The 22,663-nt window shown below is 33.3% G+C and overlaps 2 protein-coding genes across 4 annotated transcripts; one reads left to right on the plus strand and one right to left on the minus strand.

Annotated features, from left to right (window-relative positions):
* Nucleotides 1-28: 28 nt before the first annotated feature.
* Nucleotides 29-4,024, minus strand: LOC112714750 (squalene monooxygenase SE1). 2 transcript variants are annotated; one of them, XM_072204469.1, is made up of 9 exons: nucleotides 3,411-3,818; nucleotides 2,884-2,995; nucleotides 2,551-2,725; nucleotides 2,278-2,446; nucleotides 1,977-2,195; nucleotides 1,785-1,887; nucleotides 1,612-1,736; nucleotides 1,089-1,367; nucleotides 29-565 (listed from the first exon to the last, which is right to left on the minus strand). In XM_072204469.1, the coding sequence occupies exons 1-9, from the start codon at nucleotides 3,693-3,695 to the stop codon at nucleotides 452-454; spliced, it is 1,581 nt and encodes a 526-aa protein (XP_072060570.1). In that variant the 5' UTR covers nucleotides 3,696-3,818; the 3' UTR covers nucleotides 29-451. The 2 variants fall into 2 exon arrangements, with proteins under 2 accessions (XP_072060570.1, XP_025622200.1); XM_025766415.3 differs by having other exon boundaries at nucleotides 1,612-1,887; nucleotides 3,411-4,024.
* Nucleotides 4,025-12,455: 8,431 nt separating this feature from the next.
* On the plus strand, nucleotides 12,456-15,377 carry LOC112714752 (uncharacterized). 2 transcript variants are annotated; one of them, XM_025766417.3, is made up of 8 exons: nucleotides 12,456-12,748; nucleotides 12,869-12,933; nucleotides 13,034-13,095; nucleotides 13,206-14,174; nucleotides 14,276-14,351; nucleotides 14,447-14,536; nucleotides 14,638-14,861; nucleotides 14,961-15,377. In XM_025766417.3, the coding sequence occupies exons 1-8, from the start codon at nucleotides 12,595-12,597 to the stop codon at nucleotides 15,208-15,210; spliced, it is 1,890 nt and encodes a 629-aa protein (XP_025622202.1). In that variant the 5' UTR covers nucleotides 12,456-12,594; the 3' UTR covers nucleotides 15,211-15,377. The 2 variants fall into 2 exon arrangements, with proteins under 2 accessions (XP_025622202.1, XP_025622201.1); XM_025766416.3 differs by having other exon boundaries at nucleotides 12,458-12,748; nucleotides 14,949-15,377.
* The last annotated feature ends 7,286 nt before the right edge of the window (nucleotides 15,378-22,663 follow it).

Genomic DNA, 22,663 nt, shown 5'->3' on the forward strand with positions numbered 1-22,663 from the left:
CAAAATCAAAAGTCAAAAGTCTTTCCGCTTTCAGAATACAAGAATCATCATTACTCATTATCATGTTCTACATTTTATGGCCATTTCAATGTAGGACCGGTTCATTTAACACACTACAAATCTACAACTACATATTTCAAAGTTTCAGCACTACCCTCATCACTATTGCCTCTTGTATTCACTGATATGCATAGAGGTCAATAAATCATACTGTATATAGAGTACAGACCAATTAATTCTTACAAGATTTGTGTTTGGGAACTTTGTTTTGTCCCGTATTCAAAATTACTTCTTCAAATTTTATGATACAAATTGCACAAAATCAATGTCTTATTTATTTTTGGCAAGATACTAATTACAATTGCAAACAAGTTGGACACTGACTTATATTCTGTTATTCTTTAACTGTCATTGTCGCAAGACAATGGAACAAACATATTGCAAGTATCATTTAGTTCTGCAAATTAACAGGGGGAGTTCTGTAGTATGCTGGCACAGTTACTGGGAAGAACATTTGTCTAACTCCTTCAGCCTTGATAATAGGGAAGATTATACCTGATGCTCCCTGAAATATCAGCAAAATGTTTTTGAGCTTGTTGCAGAGCAAATCATAAATGATAAACAAACATTATTAAGGTTGCGTTTGGAAGGAAACTAAGATTAAATGTATTGTGTTTGGTGTAAATGTATAAGATTAGTTATGTCTCAGTATCATATCTAGTTGAAAATAAATATGGAGACTGAAAAGTAGATTTGGAATTGAAAAGTTAAATGATAGTATTTTTTGTAAGAAATGTTATTAAAATTTAGTCTTTGTTTTTAGAAATTTCAGTTCCTATGTCTCCACTTTTTAGAGATATCGGATAAACTGAAATTTTGTATTCCATGACTGAAAAAAATTCGGTCTCTGATTACTAAACACAATATTCAGTGTCAGTTCCTCCCAATTTCGAAAAAAAATGCAGCTTAATATTTCACCAATTATGCCAAGCTTACAAAAAAAATTCAAATACTGTTCAGCTATTAGTCTACAATACATGTTAATATGAAATATACGTTAAAAATGTGCAAAAAAAAAAAGAACTCACAGAGATCAATCTAGCTCCAATCCACATGCGTGTTGGTGAAGGAAATGGCACGAGCAAGCGGCCAACGCCATATATAGCGACAGCAAAGAAATGGAGAACCAAGCTTAATGGGCGAGGATTGAGACCAGAGAGTAGAGCTATTGGTCCCTGAGAGAACACGCCTCCAAGTCTCAAATAATCAAAACATGCTTGCCTCATTTCCTTCCTAGCCGGATCAGGTGATGCGCAGAACACCTTGTACAATGCACCTGCCAATGTGTTTATGGTTGATGCCACTGGCTGCAATGCAAACACATTCAACATAAAATCAACCCGAGATATATCTAGATACTGTATTAATCTATAATATCCTTATTAGAGATATAAACAATTCACATTTCATGACATGATATCAGAATTTTTATGATTAAAAAGAGAAGCTCTTGCATGAAAAGCGTATTAGAAATATAACTATTCATGCGTCTCTTTCTATAAGCTTAAGCTTTTGAGCGAAGTAGTTTGGACAATGCTAAACTTATTATACCTTACGTAGAGTGTAGAATGATTCAAGATACTTGCAAAGAGCAGTAGAATCATGGAGATCGCGCAAAGGCCTAAGAAGATCTCTTAGCAGAACAATGTCAGACAAGGCCACAGTCATTCCCCCTCCTGTTAAAGGGTGACGCATGTTGAATGCGTCACCCATTAGAAGAGCACCAGGTGTTGGATATGGTGATGCAGGCATGCTTCTATTTGGCATGCTTCTTATGTTCCCTTTTTCCACTGTTGCTATAAAAGAATCATGCAGCTCTGAAGGCACCTGATGAAACATTCATACATACTAGTCCACATTCAAGAATGTTCATTATTTACAAAAGTATCAAATCTCAGAATGGTTCAGGTTTCTACCTGAGGAGCCACCACTGTTTTCAGATAACGTGCCATGTCGCCATTGCCAAGAGAAGGTAGTTTTTGGCCAGGCACATCCACCAAACACCGAATTTCAGTGCTGCTGATTGGATAAAATAAGATTGGTGAAGGATCACCTAAGATAACATGTCCATGGTTTGCATATGGAAGATTACAGTTCTCAAGGATCAGACCAACAAAATAAGATGGTAGATCAACCTGAAGAAAGTTAAAAAATATCTTGAATAACTTTGAACTATGAACCATTATTCTATTCTACAATATGTGATAGAATTCATACCTTAGGATCGCAAAGAGAACGCCTTAAGTTGGAAAAACAACCATCACAAACTATGGTGAGAGGAGCCTTTGCTGTAAGCTCTTCTCCACTCTTAGTTTTGTAGTGAACTCCTTTGACAATTCCATTTTCTTCTAATAGAGATGTGACAGTTCCTTGTTCTAACTTTACACTGCAAAACATAGTAGTACAAAAGCAAGATCATATGAACTTCATGTCTTCATGTATAGCTATTTATTCAAGAATCAAATTGTGAACTTGGTGAGAAAATTATACTTGGGAAGAGAAGAAGCCTTCGCTCGCATTCTTTGGATGAAACGGCCATTGTGAAAGCTTTTACCGGAAATATCAGAACTAAACTTTTCCAAGGGATAAGAGAGCTTGGTATTTTTCTCATCTTTGTAAAGGGCATAGCCAAAGACTTGTTGTGCATCAATTTCATCCACACAATCTGCAACAACTCATAACATTCATTCTATTAAGAGCCTTGAATTTGATGAGCAGAGTCAGGGGGAATGTGTTCATACCTAAGATTGAAATTCTTCAATAATTTGTCACAAAAAACCTTGTTATCCATCAGGAATTCAAGATTGAATATTTCTTGCTTACCCTCAAGTCCTAACTCAATCAGCTTAAGATAGCCCCCAGGTTGAAGCAATTCACCCACAATCCTGTCTTGTTCATTCAAGTCCCTTTCGATAACATGAACTCGTCTTCCATCCTGAGACAAAATCCACAATCCTGTCTTGTTCATTCATCCCTTTAGAACGTGTAAAACTATTTGATACTGACAGTGCATCAAAATTAAATTCTAGAACATATATCTATGCTTCCCTTCATGAAAAAGAACCATTGGAGCTCCAAGCCATAGAAACAAAAACAGAAAATGGATATATACCAAACACTATTCTCTCTAGAATACACATTCTTTGGGGCCTATAACTACATTTTCTGCATTTTATCCATATTCAACTTACATAATTTCATTCAGAACAGTCTTATAAGCTAACATTATTTATGTCAATTCAGTTAGACCATAGTATAAGATCTTATCTATGAGTTAAGACTTATTTAGAGGGTATAATATAAAATAGAATTCTAAATAGAGGAAACTAGAAAAGAAGCATTTGTACTACCTTTCCAAGAGTGAAAGCAAGGGCTGCACCAGCAACACCAGCACCTACAATGATGATGTCATCACATCCTTCTGAGACTTCTGGTGGAGTCCATGTACCATTTTCTGATGTCTTTATACTTTGTGCATGTGTTGTTGCACTTGGATCACTGGATTTTCTCTTGTTTGATACAGAACCGTACAGAAAAAGCACAAGCACCAAACTAGAAGCTATGACACTTCCAAAAATGAACATATAATCCATTGCCAAGAATAAGAACAAGGGATTGGTGAAATTGTGAGACATAGTTTGGGAAATAATGAAGAGAGATTAATGAGAACTAAGAATGGTGATACACCCTTTTTGTTATGTTGTTCGTGTGAGCCTTAACGTGTTACACTCTTCTTTCTTCATTCTTTTTATAGACGACCAACCAATTTTTATTTTTATTCTCTTAAAACGAAAAGTAAACTAGACCCTTCTTTAATAAATCATTTTTTATTCATTTTTTAAATTGAATCCAACTTCGATAGTATCTGATTTCACACATAAACCAATTATATTTGGCTAATCTTTCCGTGTCTCTTTTTTTTTTCATTTTAAGAAACTAATACTTATCAATATCTATTCTATATAGTATATACAATACCAACAGGGTTTTATATATAACTGCTCATTTAGTGTTCCTATATATTTATATATGTTATCTTTTTATCTTTTATACTTATAACTATTTTTTCATATTTATCTTTTCATTTTTTAAAATTTTATCTTTATTATTCATTCTTTATTCTTTTATTTATTTCAAGAAAACATTGTATAATAACATGAAAATATAATACTAATGTGGTTTTTGAAAAACAAGCTGGGGTGGCTAGCTAGTTGGCTATTATGGTATTTTAGAATTTCAAATGTTTTGTTGGGCAGAACATAAAATAGGTTCCAACTAAAAATCTTAAAATATCAAATTATTAGCCTCTCATTTTTATAAATTTCTCAATTTTTTTTTTATATGAGATTAACTTCATATATTTCTCACCATTACAATATTAATATGTTGATCAGCATGAGAGTATAATAATTATAAATAAATAGTAGCATTACTCGGTTACTCCCTTCAAACTTGAAAGGTGTGGTTGCAAAGAAACAAGAAGAAGACACGTCCTAACCGCCAACTAAGCCATTAAAGTGCATTAAATCGAACGTGAATGGAAGAAGGCAAGTAGCTGAGAATTAAAAGCCTAATTCAGTTTTAGAGCAGTTAGCTTTAAATGTAAGAAAAGAAGAAAATCACGATTGTGTTGAAAAAAGGGTTAATGTTCAAATTGGTCCCCGAAAGATTGTACGATCGTCAATTTTGTCCCTGAAAAATTTTTTTAATCAAATTAATCCTCGAAAGATTAGACATCAATCACGTTTATTCTTCTGTTAGTGGACTCAAAGATTCCGTTAACGGCAGTACAGGTGGACCGTTAAGTGACATGTGTGTTAATAAGTGTGTACCCAGTTGAAAGCTAACAAGATATGTTCTACTTATTATGTCAAATTAATCCCTATTCCCATTTTATAAACCCTAACCCCCAAATTGAACGGAAACATTAAGGAGTGGTGTTGCAGTGGTGCAAAGACATCACCCAGGTTTAGAAGCTCGAATGCAGAGCGCCGGTGGAGGTCGAAGTGCTGGGTTATCACCGCGATCGGTTGGTAGCTTCGGCTCTAGCTCGTCCATGCGAAAAAGGAGGATGAAGATGGACAGAATTTGTTTCTGTGGGCTGAAAACTGTGATCAAGAAATCCTCAACACCAGAAAACCCAGGAAGGTTATTTCACACTTGTCCAAGATATGGGGTGAGTTTAAATTGGTATGAACCATAGTTTCTTGAACCCCTCTTTCACCATTGATATGAGATTCAAATTTATCACTTCACATGTGCAGAAAGGCAGCCATTGTAACTACTTTAGTTGGGTAGATGATAATGAATATGATGCTTTTGAAGTTGCAAATGGTGGGGCAGAAGCAGAGTTTGAAGTTGAAAGTGATTATGAAGATTGGAAAGTGAAACTAGGTTGGAGAATGGGTAGTTTGGAAGCTGAAGTCAGAGTAGTGAAGATGTTGTTTTTTTTCATGTTTGTCCTAGTAATAATGCTTATGTTAGTGGTTGGAGCATTTTGTGTCAAATCAGTGGGAAAGTGAAAAAGTTGTAAAAGCATTGGTGATGTTGTTTTGTTGTATCTTATTAAGATTATTGGTGAAATGTAATAAATCACTTTGAATATTTTTGAATATCCATTAACAATCATGCAACCTGCATATTTTTACATTAGCTTAACAAATTTTTACACAATTCTAAAAACAGATGAATAAAAAATAAGTCTAAACATTTTTGCATAAGATAAATTAAGTCTAACCAGATGTATTAAAATCAAAGCATTTGCATGTCCATATAAGCATGCTAATATAGTCTTCACAATAATACCAAACCTATTAATGAAGTCTTCGTAATATCAAACATAAGTTACTTAATTTTGGGCTATACCAAAATATGAACAAGTACTTCAATATGTCTAATGCATAAAGATTCTAAAGTAGCAGCCCTTTACAAAATACATAATTTAGCCCTTAATGAACAACACAACTCAAACATCGTTGTCTTTCTTTTTCGGGTGTTTGAATCCGGGAGTTGGTACAAAAGTCATGAAACTAGCAAGTTTCTTCGCAGTAGCAGAACTGGTGCCCTTGATTGTTTCAGCTGAAATTGGAATTGTTGTAGCTGCAGCCGGTTGTGGTGAGGCTGGGATTGTTGTTTTTCCTTTTTTAACATGAAGCTTTGGAGGCCTTGCTCTAACTTTATCCTGCATTTTATCATCATGAAGGATAAAGTCAAATTGAGTAATCATTTTCACATTATGGAACATTATAATTTATAATAAAAGATAGATTAAACATAAAGTATTATACCTGGCTGAAAACAGATAAAGGTTGAGATTCTTGTGTAACTGGAACTCCTTCTGATTGGTCAATGATCATCTCAGTTGGTGCATTTGAAGTTGCTGCTGGTGGATTGGTAGGATCTTGGGTAACAGGATCAATCGGAGTTCCATTGGGTGCATGTTTATCATTAGCATTAGCAGGGGCAGCAACTACTGCAAGCTGAAGTTGCATAAGCCTTGCTTGTTCAGAAGCTTCCTCTTGTTTCTTCACTTTGCACGTTCTTCTGTTGTGCCCAACTTCACCACAATACAGGCACCGTATTGGGTTATACTTTCTTTTCATCCGTGTCTTTGAACTAACAGGTTGCTCATCTTTGTCCTTTCTCCTGTTCAATGTGGGCCTACCCGGCTTGATCTTGACTGGAGGCGGAACCGGTGCTGGCGATCCTGTTTTTTCCCATAGATCTTGCCCCTTTATTGGATTCACATTGAAGCAATATGTTCTTCTATACGCATCCATCGTTAACCAATCGTGGCAATACTCCTCAGGCCTCTTGTCATTCTTGTCTTGAATTGCAGCGATGGCATGCATGCAGGGCATACCTTTGCATAATACGACATTAGCACAACAGCATAAATTCACTAAATGCACAAATTTACAAACCTAACAGAATTCACTAACAGCTCAGCCAAATTCACTAAATGCACAATCAGCCAAATTCACTAAATGCACAAATTTACAAACCTAACAGAATTCACTAACAGCTCAGCCAAATTCACTAAATGCACAAATTTACAAACCTAACAGAATTCACTAACAGCTCAGCCAAATTCACTAAATGCACAATCAGCCAAATTCACTAAATGCACAAATTTACAAACCTAACAGAATTCACTAACAGCTCAGCCAAATTCACTAAATGCACAATCAGCCAAATTCACTAAATGCACAAATTTACAAACCTAACAGAATTCACTAACAGCTCAGCCAAATTCACTAAATGCACAATCAACCAAATTCACTAAATGCACAAATTTACAAACCTAACAGAATTCACTAACAGCTCAGCCAAATTCACTAAATGCACAATCAGCCAAATTCACTAAATGCACAAATTTACAAACCTAACAGAATTCACTAACAGCTCAGCCAAATTCACTAAATACACAATCAGCCAAATTCACTAAATTCACTAACTGTCTGGCTAAATAGTAAAGAAACACATTTTCATACATAATATTTCAGGATATTAAATTCAGGAGCTATGGTAAGCATTCTTTATACCTGTCAGCTGCCAGAATCTACATGTGCAAGTACGACTTCCCAAATCCACCACCATATTCGTTGGCCAGCCTTGCACTTCATACAACACCTCCTTGTCATCACCCGACCATTGAGGAAACCAATTTCTTGACAGCTTTGTCATTGCCTCTAACCGGCTTTGTTGAACAGGAGTCAGAATTCCCTGATAGTGCAATAACTTTCGCCTATTCTCTATCATGCTCTTCATGATGATCCTCCTGACTTCTTCAGCTAGTGTCAAGATGGGCTTTGCCCTGTAATGCTTTATTTTTGCGTTGAACGACTCACACGCGTTGTTGCATATTGTGTCCATCTTCGGCTCCTCTCTGAAGTGTGCCTTCGTCCATGCTTCTTTTGGCCATTTATCAAGGTATGCCCAAGCTGGCTCACTAATCTTTTTTACCTTGCTCATGTTTCTTTCAAATTCTGACACGGTTCTTGATCTAGCGCATTCCCATACCATATCCTTCAATTCAATGCTGCCCCATTGCTTTGAAAAATTTCTCCATAGATACCAAACACAGAATCTGTGGTGAGCATTTGGCATGACTTCTTTCACAGCTGGAATTAGCCCCTGTATAAACATCAAAGCTCGAAAAGATAATGAGTTAAAATAGTCCTTAGATGATCATCATTAAATCAATTTAGTCCTTAAAAATATTTTCGTAAATCAAAATAGTCCTCACCTTTTGCATGTCTGAGATAAATGCCCAACCATGCTGTGTGTCACCGAGGTCATTGTGGAGAAGTTCCAAGAACCAACTCCAGTTGTCTTTGTTCTCAACTCCCACAATTGCATAAGCAATCACGTAAACGTGATTATTGGCATCCTGCCCACATGCAGTCAAAATTTGTCCCCCATGTATATTCTTCAAAAATGCCCCATCCAATCCGATCAACGGTCTACACCCGGCCTTAAACCCTTTCTTACAAGCGTCGAGGCACACATAGAATCTCTGAAACTGTGGGGGACTCTCAGGCATCGGAATCACTCCAACCTGAATTGTTGAACCTGGGTTAGTGGTATACAGTTGATGGGCATAATCCCAAATCAGACCATATTGTGCAATCTCATCTCCCTCAACAACCTTCCTAGCTTTCCTTAATGCCCTAGTGATACATGTACTGTTCAACCGTATGCTACATTTTCTCATAAACCATTCATACACCTCTTTGTGCTTCATTGTCGGGTGTTTTCTTAGTTTAGGAATAAGCTTCTTCAAAGTCCACTCCTGAGTAGCAGCCCTATTACTCCTGCTTTTAGGACATGTATGCTTATCCACTAAAGTCTTAATCTGCCAAGACATATCGGACTTTTTCAAAGCACAATACACTACCCAAGGACAATTTTCTCCCCTACAAACAGCCCTAACCCGCACATTATCATTCTTCTTGAAAACAATATTCCTACTCCACTGTATAGTGTAGTCCCTAGTGGCATTCATAAACTCATGCTTTGTCTTGAAGATCATACCTACCTCAAGCTTCAGCTCTCCAAACCTGGCTTTCTCGTTATATGGTGGATAAAATGCACAGTCTTCCTCATCAGAATCCAATGCTTGATTCATATCCTCTGAGTGCCAGGATCCACAATCAGATTCACTCTTAGAATCTGCACCTCTTTCTGATCCTGAAAAATTGATAACAAACAGTATTTACAAAGTAACACAACACACCAGTATAGAGTTTTATAAATACATGTTCATAAATAAAGTTTCTAACACAACACTATAAATAATATAACAAAGTAAATTGCATGTCACCTGAATCCGATATCTCATCATCTTCAATATCCTCATAACTAGAGTCATCCGTATCAATTACCTTTTCAGTGGTCTTCTGAGACGCAGGCCTAGACTTCTCCTTGTTTCCATATTTCTTTGAACCTGATTTCTTGCCTGCAACAACCCCACTATCACTATCACTATCACCAGAACTCTCATATCCATCTCCCAAGATCTTCGGTGGCTTATACAAACTATCTTCGGTACTCTCGTACGAATCATGAGAGTCACTATCCTCCTGAAGTGGAGCTGGGGTAACAACTCTACCACTCCTTGTCACATTGGTTTTTTTTACTGGTTCTTTCTTTTTTTCTCCAATAACATGCTTCTTGAAAGGCTGAGATCTTGAGGGTTGGCTGTGAGTCTTCAATAGTTGGGACTGAACTTTTAAGGGTTGGGTAGATGACCTTGATGGCTGAGAAGAGGATTTCAGGGACTAGTTGTGAAGAACAAATTGTGTTTCAGGCTGTGATTTGGGTTGGGATTTGGGCTGACACATGGACTGTGATTTGGGCTGGGATTTTGGCTGTGGTGGTGTATTGTTGGGCATAGACATGGGCTGTGGTTTGGGTTGGGATAGTGGCTGTGATTTGGGCCTTAAACAGTATCTCTTATTCAACTGGGAAGTATTTGTGGCCTTGGGTTTACAGGTGCTCTGGTTCTCTAATATAACTAACTCATCATCATCCTCACTCATACACTCCACCATGTGTGGCTCTGAGACTCTATGCACAAAATAAATGTTGATCGAATTGTGATTCCTTCTACAATCCTTCACCATTTCCAACAAATCAGCATCTACTTCTAACTTCCTCAACCCAACTTCAAGCGCCATTCCGGGTACTTTCCAGCAACAACCGTCCACCTCTGAATATCCTAACTCCTTATAATATCCCTTTATAAAGAAAACATCTAGCCTATCCCCTTCAACTCCCGCTAACACTTTTGTATTGTCTGGTTCATAAATTTTTGATCCACCTTCATCATTCATAAACTTTCCACCATGATGGAAAACAAATGTCATTGGATGATTTTCCATCTACAAATTAAAAATAGCAACAATGAATCATGAGAGTGCACTCTGTTTTATTTTTATTTTTTAGTACAATTTATTTATGTTTCATCAATGAAATTTCAAGAACTACTTTGATCTAAAATGAACACCGCAAAGAATCAAACCCTGTCTTTACATGAACTAAACAAAACAAACCATTTAATCTATCCACACACATTGCATTTGGCCATATCAAAACAGAAAGCATCCACATTTTTCAACATACACAATGTTTGAACCATTACAAAACCCTAGTAGCAACTACCCCATCACAAAAACCCTAACCCAAAATCAACCAATATTCAAAATCATCGAATAGCATACCACACATTCATAAAAAAAAAAGAAAAAAGAAGTAGAGAAGGAACTCGCCATGCAAGAGAACTTACCTCTCACTGAGACAGCGCCTACCACCGCAGAAGACTGGTGGCCTTCAGACTGTGACGAGGAGGACCGATCGCAAGGCGAACGGCGTCGCTGGTTAGTGCTTCCACGGGTGATCAAAGTAGCGTCTTCTTGTTACTCTGTTTCGGTGACTCTTCGTTGGTTTTGGGTGAAAGAGGGGAAAAGTGGAAGTGAAAGTGAAAGGGAGAAGGGGAATGGGAGAGTTACTTCAGTAATAGCCTTTCTTGCTATACGGCGTCGTTTTTGGATGAACCTAGGTGTCACTTAACAGTCCACCTGTACTGTCGTTAACGGAATTTTCGAGCCCACTAACAGAAGGACAAACGTGATTGATGTCTAATCTTTCGAGGATTAATTTGATTAAAAATTTCTTTCGGGGACAAAATTGACGATCGTGCAATCTTTCGGGGACCAATTTAAACATTAACCCGTTGAAAAAATTTTTGATTGTGGGATAAAATCTATCATTTGACCCCAAGGTCCATGTTCTACTGGTGTTGAAAAATTTAAGTGCTAAAGGCCTAAAACACCGAACCAAATTGACTTAACGCACAAACTCAATAAAGTTGACTTATCTTCAGTCCAGTGGGAGTGGGAAGTTCAAAAAAAATTTTATTTTATATCTATTAAATAAAAAAATTTAAAACATTTCACTAATAATAAGTTTATTATATACTCTTACAACACATGTTAGGTAAGTCCTATTTTTTTAAAGAGAAAAATATTGCAACTTTTAATTTGATATTAGCACTTATTTTTGTGTGTAATTTTTTAAATTAACTTTTATTACGGGAGAAATTTTTTATCAGGGAGGTGAGAATTTTATTCCTCCTATTGATATAATATTACTCTATACATGACTTTTTTGTTGTATTTTTTCATGAATATGTTAAAGTCTTAAAGATAGAAGTGGCATTAGTGTTGATATCCATTTCTTAATTTAGGAATAATATGTAATTAAAGAGCAACACTATTCCTTGGAAAGTGATAATATCTATTCCATATTTATCTTATTGGAAAATGCATGAAAAATAAATAACATGTGGTGGTTATTTTACCTTTTTTTTTTTTCATTACAACTCTAACACATACTCTATTTAAGGTTTATCAATTATCTCTAATAAAATCTGAACTCAAATGCAGCTTATTAAAAAATATCACGATAAATTACTCAATTAAAGCTTCAGCTGCGTGGTTATTTTAATTTTTTTTTGTTTTTCACGGTATTTTTTAATGAATTGCTGCATGTATAAAGCAAAATTCGAATCAAATTTGTTTAAATAAATTATTGAAGTAATCACTAAACCAACTCAATTTAGTTGGTTATTTTAGCTAGTTATACCTGGGGAATTTTTTTTTACAAAAACCTCTCATTATACATGATCTTGGGCCACGATAAAATCAACATTATTATGGGCTATGATATGATTGGGCCACATGATTTGGGTCATTCAGGAACCCAGCCCATTTAGTAAACCAAAAACAGGTTGTAATTCCGAAAAGACCCCATACCCATTACATACCGTTTATTCTTACCAGCCAACCAGGCTGTCGGAATCGTAACGGCTACTTTGATAGAACTAACGAATTTAAAAATGTGTCCTTTGAACCCCCTCACTTTTCACTACACTACTGTGTTCCTGTCTCCACATTACACGCTCTCTCTCTCTCTCTCTCTCTCTCTTGAAGAAGAAGAATTGAAGTGAATTGAAAGATTATTTTTATTAGTATGGCGGAAATTCGGTGTTTGCCAGTGATTGAAGAAGATGAAACCATTGATGAAGACTTCTATGAGAAGATTCAAGCCCCAAAATTCGTTGACCTCACCGCACCCGATCCTCGCCTCCCAGACGAGGACCGCAACTGGTTCTGCATGCGTTTTGGTAATACTACACTCTCGAGGTTTTCTAAGTATTGAATTAGAAACTCTTCAGATCTCACTCTTTAGCTTCCTTAAACTAATTAACTAAAATTTATTGTAATTTTCTTGAATTGGAACTCAGGATGTGACCAAAAGCACGAAGAAGAGTTGGATTCTGAGGCAATTTACAAGGATTTTGTTCTTAGGGTTTGTTCTAGTTTCACCCTAGTTTGTTTAACTTGGTTATAATAATCAATGACTAATGAATATAAATAGTTAGGTTAAATGATTGTTGGGTTTTGATCAGGTTATGGCAGCTAGAAGTCCCAATGTCAAGCTTAGAAAAGCATTAAACAGAAGAGAAGCAAGGTAGCTCACAGAAAACATTATGTTGAACAATTTTCTTATTATTTTGGGGTTATTTTCTGTGCTTTATTTGTTGCTTTGAAGTGAAGCAATTTCTCAATTGTGTCTGGCAGTGAAAATCTGAAGTGTCCGCTTACAGCTCCGGCAAAGCCGAGGGTGTCAAGAATGGCCTTGATTTCCTCATTGTCACACAAGATGGCTGAAAATAAGGCCAAAGTTAATAAGCCTCTTGCAAAGGTTTCTGCTTCTGCTACACCAAATGCCAAAGTGAAACAATCACCTTCTGTGGCTAAGGCTTTGACTACTCCAAGGAATCAAAAGAAGAAAGTCTCCATTGTCGAACCATTCAGAACTGTTCAGAGCAAGAAAGCCTTGAGTGTTGCTGTGCCTAAGAGCAGAATGGTAGGCAAGGCTCTGGTGTTTCACTCACCGAAGAGGACAGTGAAGATCAAGAGTTCTGTGGAACTGAAAACACCGATGAGAGTGTTGTGTTCGGCAATGAAGAAGCTTGAACTCAATGGGGGGAAGAAGAATGGAGAAGAATGTAACAACTCATTGCACATTTCTGCCTCAAGAAAGAAACTAAGGGGACGCGAGGTCAAAAGCCGTGTGTTTGATTTATTGTATTCTAATAACTGCAAGGGTCCGGAGACTAACACTGTGAAATGTATGAAGGAGAAGAGAGTAAAAGGCATGGAGAAATGCCAGGTTAATGTGCCCCATGGGGAAAATGAAATTGACTCAAGTGACATGGAAATAGATGAAAAATCAAGGGGTGGTTCACTGGAAAGATGCACTGAATCAGGAACTTCTGGTGGTAGCAAACCAACAAGAGTAGAGAGTTCATCAGAAGCTTCGGTTACCACCACACTGTCAAATTCTACAGAAGAAGAAAAAAAGACCACTGAAGAGAGAAAACAGAGAGGGGTGAAAAGTAAACCAGTTTCAGAGAAGGGTGAAAACCCTGAAGCCACAAAGAGAAAGGATAAAGAGAAATCTGTTAACTTTGATGACAAAGAAAACCAGGCTGGTTTGACTGAATACGATGACAAGGAAAATGCCTCAGCCCCTGATGAGAACAGGTATGGAATTTGATTCTCTCTCAAAAAGGCAAAACAGTCTGCTGTATGTCTCTTGTTTATCTTCAGCTTCATTTGATCAATGAACTATTTGGTGACTGCAGAATAATGACGACAAATAATGATCCCAATAAGGTCAATCTTGGCAGCAAGACTGAGGATTCAAGGAACACAGACAAGGTATGGTCTAGTTTATAATTTCTTTCATGTTTTTAATATTTTCCCCTTCATTTATTGATTTGACTCTTGTCCCCATGGATATGACTTTGAAACAGAAGCATTCATCTATCACTACTAGTTCTCAAGTTGTTAAATACAGAAAACTAAAGCCTACAAATCCTAAGCCTTTTAAGCTGAGAACTGATGTAAGTAGTCTATGCTCAAGTTGGTACATTAGTCAACAGCGAAGCATATCAATAAATTATGTATGACTTGTGTGTTCTTTTTTTTTTTCCCTATGCTGCAGGAAAGAGGAATTCTTAAAGAAGCTAATTTGGATAAAAAGGTTCCCTCACAATTGAAAGAAACCACTACCAAAGGAGGCAACCTAATGAGAAAACATCAGATTGCAGCAACACAAAGTCCTGCTCCTAAACTTAAGAAACAAATTGATCCAGAAAATACACCTGAACATGGATACAAGTTAGCAAGACCCCAACTGATGCAGCTTAAAGCTGTTAAGCCTCCAAGGTAAGTAAACAGTTATCATATTCATAGTGTATCTATGTATGTTATTATGATTTTTTAGAATTGATCGATACAAGTGCCTTATTGCAGTGCTTTGTATAGGAAGAAAGGAAAGGTTGTCCTTGGAACGCCTTGTAAACTAAGTGTTATTCTTGAAAAGCCTTCAAACATTGGGAAGCCAAAGGACGCAGCAAAGCCACGTCAAAATGATGCTTCTTCACCTACAAGCAACGGTGCTGCTTCCAATTCGAAACCTTGTTCACGAGGAAGGAGGATTTTAACTGTTCCAAAGGAACCAAAGTTTCATAGTCTCCATGTACCAAGGAGCTGTACCATTAGGAATCCTACATAGGGGACTCCTATGGGGCCTTAGAGAGATTTGTTCAATATCATCATTGAATTTTTAGTGGCTTTGGTGTAATATTGAAGAAAAGGGTGAATGTGTGTTTTTGTTGTATCATCATTGATTTGTGTAATAACAGGATTTTTTACCGTACCAAAGTTACAATGATTTATGTAGAGCTAGTTTACTTTTTTTTTTTTTTTTTACTTTTGAATTATAAAAAGTCACAATGTGCGTCTTTGACACCATTTAAAAAAAATTTTAACTTTTCCAAAAGTTAATTCACAGTTTTTTTAAAAAGTAGAAATATATGACTTCTCCTTTTCGATAAATTATTCTATCACTTCCTTAAAAAGAATTAACTTCTTCATAACAAAAGATCTACTCTCATTTTTGGCTCTATGAAAATATTTACTATTTCGAGACCCTTCCATACTCCTGGATTGTTTGGAGTTTTAAAACTCATTTACATTATTAATATTATAATATACGTTGGTGCAATATCTTAAGGAGTATTCCATTAATGAAGTTTTTAATGTATATTAATAAGATCATTAAGCAATTAATACATTTTTTTAAAACTACAAACATATTAATTATAACCTTTAAAATATATTTTTAATAAAATGACAATTATGATTATTATTCAGTTTTTTTTATAACTTACTATTAAAAATTTAACATGTTCTATTGGTTTAAAATTAGGGTAAAATATATAATTAAATCAAACTCAAAACAATATTATGTAATTCACCCAAAAAGAAAAACGTTACATGGATCACTCAAGTGCATATTTCTATATAAATCGAATGAGATGCATTCGATTTATAAATTCTCATAATAAATCAAAACTGATCAATTCGAATTAAAAAAATCTAAATTGAATCGGTCAAAGTCGATTTATGCATGCACCCAATAAATCGAATCAGTTAGTTCGATTTATGCATGCAAGATTTCGATTTTTGTTATCTAAAAATTTAAGATAAATAAAATAAATTTATAAAAAAATTTATAATAAAATATTAAAATTTTAATTTTTGTTATCTAAAAAATAAAGATAATAAAAATAAACATAAAAAAATTTATGTAGAATAACATGTAATATTGATTTATTTAATAGGATAAAGTACTAAATTAGTCAGCGTTGAGTTAAGAAATTAACTAAATTAAATTAACAATGACAAACATTATTTTTAGTGAGTTAATCACCCAATTAGTTTTGATTATTTCTGATTAAGTGATGCATGCTATAATTAGCAAACATAGCAGCAGCCCAATATAAAACAAAATGAATCTGCTGGTGGGTCGTCTAAACAAAGGAAGCCCAAAGGAATCAAAGCAAGAAATTCAGCTGGGTCGATTGGATCAAAGCCAACCTAAGCCCAATGTAATTCTCTCAAGCTAATCTCTACAAGTGCTTGCTTCCAAAGCAACGTTCCTTTTTCAAATCGGATAGAAATCAGAGAAGAGAGAGAGAGTGTTTCGTTCCTAAGTCAATCATCAAAGAAGAAAGAAAGAGAAGGATTAAGCAAAAAGGTTGAGATCTAATCACCCAAATCAAACCATATCAAGTTAAAACAAAGGCTAAAGGTGATTAATTTCCTTTTACATGCATCTTATTTTCTTCCCTCCCTTTCCAACTCTCTACTACTACATTTTGAGATATATGAAAAAAGTGATTTCTGAGACACATTGCTGTGAATCAAAGGCCAAGATTGTTTCTTGGGGACCAAGTAGTATTTTAAGGATTCAAATGTGGGATTGCCATTGAAAACTTTTTTCTTTGTTGTTCTGAATCTTTTGGTCAAGAAAAATGGATCTGTTCTAAAATTTTAATTTGGGGATTAATGGAAGAAAGTGAACGGCTAAGTTGATAAAGCACAAAGCTCAAGGGTTGACTTGGAAGAAAGCATCTCAGCAACATACAAAGAAATACAAAAAAAAAAAATTGTTTCTGAAAAAGTAAGGAGAGTAAACTAAAGTTTGAAGTTCACGTTATGAGAGGTCTTCTTTGAGAGAGTTCATCAACTTGGACAGTACTTTCTATCAACGGAGCATTTCGGCAGAATGGGGAACAAAATCAGAGTTAAGCAAATCTGGTTCATCGCATAGCAATAAAGGCTGTTGAAGCAATTAATCTCCTTCATGTTTTACAGATTGTAGTTTTCATTTTTAATGTATATATTTCTGTAATTTTTTGAATGTGAAAAGGCATAAAAAGAGAGATCAAGTAAAAGCCAATGACTGATAAAAAGGCTGAGTGATGCACTTGAGTGAAAGGCCTAGAGTGATGTTTAGATTTCTTTAGGTTGATTATTGTATCTTGTATCTGTGAGGTACCATTTTCTTAGTTGGGTAAGCAATAAGAGTGAAGAGTTAGGTAATAGCATAACCAAATCAAGTTAGGTTAAAACTTGAGAGGGAAAGGATTGTGTCAATCATTTTGAATTGTAATACTTTAACTATAATAGAAATTCCACCACTATTGTGGTGCAGACTAGATGTAGGTTGTATTGCACAAGACAGCTGAACTAGGATACATGATGGTGTCAACTTCTCTTTTCCCTTCTCTGTTCTGTTTTCTGCTATTCATGAGACAAAATGAAATTGTCTCATAAATTTTTTGCTGCTGAGTTCAAACAGATTCAGATTGAAAATTTGTAATTAAAGGGTTATTTCATTAAAGTAAAAGAAAGTCATAGATTCAACCCCTCTTCACTAAGCCTTCTACAACCTTCAGTTAGTCCCCTACATTTGGACGTAATCCTGTTTTGGTCCTTAAGATTTAAAGTGTCCTATTTAAATCCAAAAACACCCATTTAGTTTCAATATAGTTGTGGGGTCAAAGTTAAATAATTAACGAAATATCCTACATGATGTAACACTTCGAATTTTTGAAAATTAAATAATTAGTTATTTATAATTTATTATATTATATTAAAATTTTGTTTTAAGAAAATTATTTTTTAATAAAAATAATTAAATAAAAATTTATGATTATTAAAATTTAATTTAATTATAACTTATTTTATTAATTTAAATTATTTATTAAAAACTATTTTAATAAACAAAATTTAAATTTTTTTTCGGAAACTAAAGGAAAGAAAAGCCACAACGTGACTTTTATTTATATATATATATATATATATATATATATATATTCTTATTAGTTTTATCACAATGATTTGAATTTTGAAACATGTACTCAATTAAGGTTGGTCTGAATGGCAAAGCAGTATAAAAAGGTCTATTAAATAGAACTAAAAATGATAAGTTAATAACATCCATCCTTAATGTAAAGTGATAAATAACTTAGTAATAATGATAAAAAATTTATAGAATGATAAGACATAAAAACTTAAATGATTTATATATTAATATTCAGGAGATTATTTTAAACTCCCAATTATTATTGAATATCTAATTGTTTATCCTTCGAAACCTTAGACAGAGTTGGAATTCTTATACTGTGTGATTATTAATGTATATTGGTGTTGTAATAAATAGGTATAGCTTTGAAAGAAGCTTAGTAGAATATAATCAAACATATATGGCTTTTATTTTCTTGTTTTCTTTGTATCTACTGGTATTTGGCAAATTGAAGTTGACAAGAATGGTTGGAGGGTCTTGATAACTTAGTTAGTTCAATCAATTTGAAATTGAAGTATTTGAAAGCACCCTATATAGCAGCATTGATTAATTTCATACATGACTCTTGGTATTGTACTGATTTAGTATTCTATTTTTTTATTTTTTATAAATTTCATATTAAATCAATAGAAGTTCTTTTAATACTTTCTAAATTTTCAAATTTATTGAGTACTATATACATACTCTTATTAGTTTTATCGACAATAATTTAAAACATGTACTAAATTAAGGTTGGTCTTAATGGCAAGGCAGCATAAAGAGGTGTATTAAATAGAACTAAAAATGATAAGTTGATAACATGCATGGTTAATATAAAGTGATAAATAACTTAGTAACAGTGATAAAAGATTTGTAGAATGATAAGACATAATAATTTTGAAGATCAACAAGTTATTGGAGAAGCTTAAGATTTGTTTATTGGATATCTAGGAATATTGGCAGTTGATTGTGAGTTATTTTCAATCAATTTTTCAAAGTGATTAGGACCTTTAGGTATACCTCAATCTAAATTTGAAGAGTGTTTTAGTAACTTGTCGAAGGTATGTATTTGAAATATTTACTTTTATCAAATTCCTATTAATATTATCTATTGTTAATGATATCTTGTTATTTATATATGATTCTTTTTTCTAGCCAAAATTTCATTTCAAAATTTCTGAGGACGTTACAAAGCGATATTACAAATTGAGCTTGGCAAAAAAGTGATCATAACATAGAATTAAGTTATGGAATGAGTTCTATGATCCATGCATGAGTAAACAAGCAATTATTGATAATGTCCCAGTTGGAATACACAGAAATCAATGGGCATCCTTTGTTCAGTATCAGTTTCTACCTTCTACAATAGTAATATGCTAAATTTTTTAGGATATAATATTAATGCGTAATCACTTTTGTAATCTTCATTTTTCTTTTTTCATAGGAGATGTGTAAGAGAAACAAAAAAGTTCGCAAGAAGCAAACAATTTTTCATACTGGTGGCTTGAAACCCATCTCAAGGAAAAGACATGAAATAGTATGAACCATCACTCAATTTTTGTTTTTACTAAATTATCATATGCTCTTTAACAATTTTTTTATATTTCTTTGCATAGTTTTTAGAAACTGGACGAAAAATTAGCCATGGAGAAATGTACATAAAAATTTATAAGAAAAAAGATGGGTCGTTTGTGACTGATGAATCTGGACCATCCACAAATAATGCTATTGGCAAAGTTTTTGGAGAGGAGCATTCTGGTAGGGTGCGATGCATGGGAATGGGAGCAACACCTACTAATACTTTTAGAAATGCCAATCATCCTAGCCAGTTAGCTATTTCTTCAACTTCAATGTCATCTACTATCAATTATTCCCAAACTGATTTTAAACATTTAGAGTTTAAATTTGATGGAACATTGACTGCATTCAAGACTTATTTTCTTGCTAAAGAAGAAAAAATTCATGTTGAACTTACTAGTATATTTGACTATGGAACTCAGGTAAATTGCCTTCTCTTGTCGATTTTATGTTGCACTAATAATTTTGAATTGTCGTTATAGTGTCTTAAATGTGGCAATTTTTATGTTGATATTTCTGTTTTTAATTTATTTTAGGCTAATGATGTTGAGAACAAAACTATTACACCGATAATAGGAAGAACATCATCAGACGAAAGCAATGAAAATTATGAAGACATTGTTTAGTATTACTTTAAAGATGGATTAGTTGTTTATTGTTGCACATTTGTTAGGGTATTATGTTGCATTCTTTTACTAAACAAACTTATTTAAGTAGTGAACTCATTAATGGTAGTTATGAGTTTATATTATTTTAATTTATTTAATATTAAGGATTAGACATATAAAGATAGTGAGGATTGAGATATTATGTATTTTATTATAATATAAAAAATTATTATTTATTTTAATGAGTTATATTTTAGATTTATACTTTAAAGAATTTTACTTTTATTAAATTTTGCATTCTAATTAATATTTTATAAAATAAAAAAATTATATATATCATAGTAAATCTTATTTTGGCGTTACATTACAAATTGTGGGAGTTCACAACTCCAACAAAATAAAAAGTTGTTTTAAGTATAAGACATTTGCAGGAGTTTAAAACCCCTAGAACTTGAATCAAAACTATTGCAACATAGAACTATTGGAGGTCTTTAAAAACCGATGTAATTTAGTTGAAACTGCCGCAAACAGCGGAGGGTAAAAAACTGCCACAATTATGAGTTCAAAATAGCGTGGGTTCCAAAAAAACTCCCGTAACTTATCGCAAGACACCTAATTGCGTCATTTTACTAAACCGTCGTTACGCAACTTGCGGGCATAACAAAAAAAAAACTCCCGCAAATTAGCGTCTTTTGTAGTGAATGAAAGTAATGTGATTAAGTATAATTTATTTAGATGTGATTAAAAATTAATTGAATATTATGTACAGTAAAAAATTGATATTATTAAAGGATAAAACTAAAATTTATTTCTATGTATCGTTTTTGTTTTCAACGTTTTCATCCTATTTAAGTCCCTAACGTTTCAAAATCGTCTCAATTTTGTCCTGCCGTCAATTCTGTTAATGGATCCCTAACGGCAGGATAACATTGAGTCAATTTTGAAACGTTAAGGACTTAAATAGGACGATTGAAATGTTAGAACAACTTTGGGACTTACCCTAAATGTTGGGGACAAAAACGATACTTTACTCTAAATTATAATATCAAATAAATAATTAAAATAAATAAAATTTAAAATTATTAATTAATTAAAATTTATAAACGAATTTAATAATTTTAATGACTTATATACCAATAGAACATGTTAAATTTTTAATAGTAAGTCATGAAAAAATAATCAATAATAATCATAATTATCATTTTGTTAAAAAAATATATTTTAGAGATTATAATTAATATATTTGTAATTTTGTAAGAATAATGCATTAATTGCTTAATAATTTTATCAATAAGCATTAAAAACTCCATTAATGTAATCCCTTCTAAAATATTGTGCAACACATATTATAATATTTATAATATAAAGGAGTTTCAAAATTCCAAATAATACAGGAGTATTGTAACATCCACCATGATTTATCTGCTAAAAATATTGATCCTCCATTACTATCTATTTTTAATATATAAAAGTAGATGGATACGTTTACCTATATTATTTTAAGACATCTTGCTCTTCCTACTAATGCTATGTTAGCAACATCGTTACTTGGCAAAATTTTAGAATCAACCACTAAATTTTTGGCAAATCAATTATTATTTTTAAATCAACAAAAAAATATATATACAAAAGAAACTAAAAAAAGACATTGAATTCATATCCTTATATTTATTATATCTTACCGTTATAAACAATACAATAAATTTATAACCACTAAATTTTTGTCAAATTAACTATTATTTCCAAATCAACAAAAAAAATATACAAAAGAAACTAAAAAAGACATTGAATACATATCTCTATATTTATTATATTTTACCGTTATAAGTAATACAATAAATTTATAACCCTAATAATTAATTTATTAATTTCTATAAATAACTCATTAAATGTAATAAGCATCCATATTACAAATGATATAATAATATTATTAATCATAATAAATTTTACGTTACAAATATTCAAATTTCATACTATTTTGAACTATTTATACAAGTCTCTTATCACTATTTCTTCAAATAACATCAAATTCAGCACAAGAAATTTATTTTCGAACTACACAACATCTCAAATTTACTCAATGAAACTTCATTCTTTATCAAAGCTCTCGTGGTTTGTCTATGGGAAATATTAACACCCACAAATAA

Source organism: Arachis hypogaea, chromosome 10 (genome assembly GCF_003086295.3).
Source record: "Arachis hypogaea cultivar Tifrunner chromosome 10, arahy.Tifrunner.gnm2.J5K5, whole genome shotgun sequence".
Lineage (NCBI taxonomy): Eukaryota > Viridiplantae > Streptophyta > Magnoliopsida > Fabales > Fabaceae > Arachis > Arachis hypogaea.

What these genes read in the sequence shown, in the direction of transcription:
- LOC112714750 (XM_025766415.3), bottom strand. Translation starts at nt 3,695, where the DNA reads ATGTCTCACAATTTCACCAATCCCTTGTTCTTATTCTTGGCAATGGAT. An exon ending in GATTGAGTTAGGACTTGAGG is followed by an intron (nt 2,726 to 2,883) that starts GTAAGCAAGAAA and finishes GAGTTGTTGCAG; the next exon opens with ATTGTGTGGATGAAATTGAT. An exon ending in AAGGCTTCTTCTCTTCCCAA is followed by an intron (nt 2,447 to 2,550) that starts GTATAATTTTCT and finishes TATGTTTTGCAG; the next exon opens with TGTAAAGTTAGAACAAGGAA.
- LOC112714752 (XM_025766416.3), top strand. Translation starts at nt 12,595, where the DNA reads ATGGCGGAAATTCGGTGTTTGCCAGTGATTGAAGAAGATGAAACCATT. An exon ending in CTGGTTCTGCATGCGTTTTG is followed by an intron (nt 12,749 to 12,868) that starts GTAATACTACAC and finishes ATTGGAACTCAG; the next exon opens with GATGTGACCAAAAGCACGAA. An exon ending in TCAGCCCCTGATGAGAACAG is followed by an intron (nt 14,175 to 14,275) that starts GTATGGAATTTG and finishes TGGTGACTGCAG; the next exon opens with AATAATGACGACAAATAATG.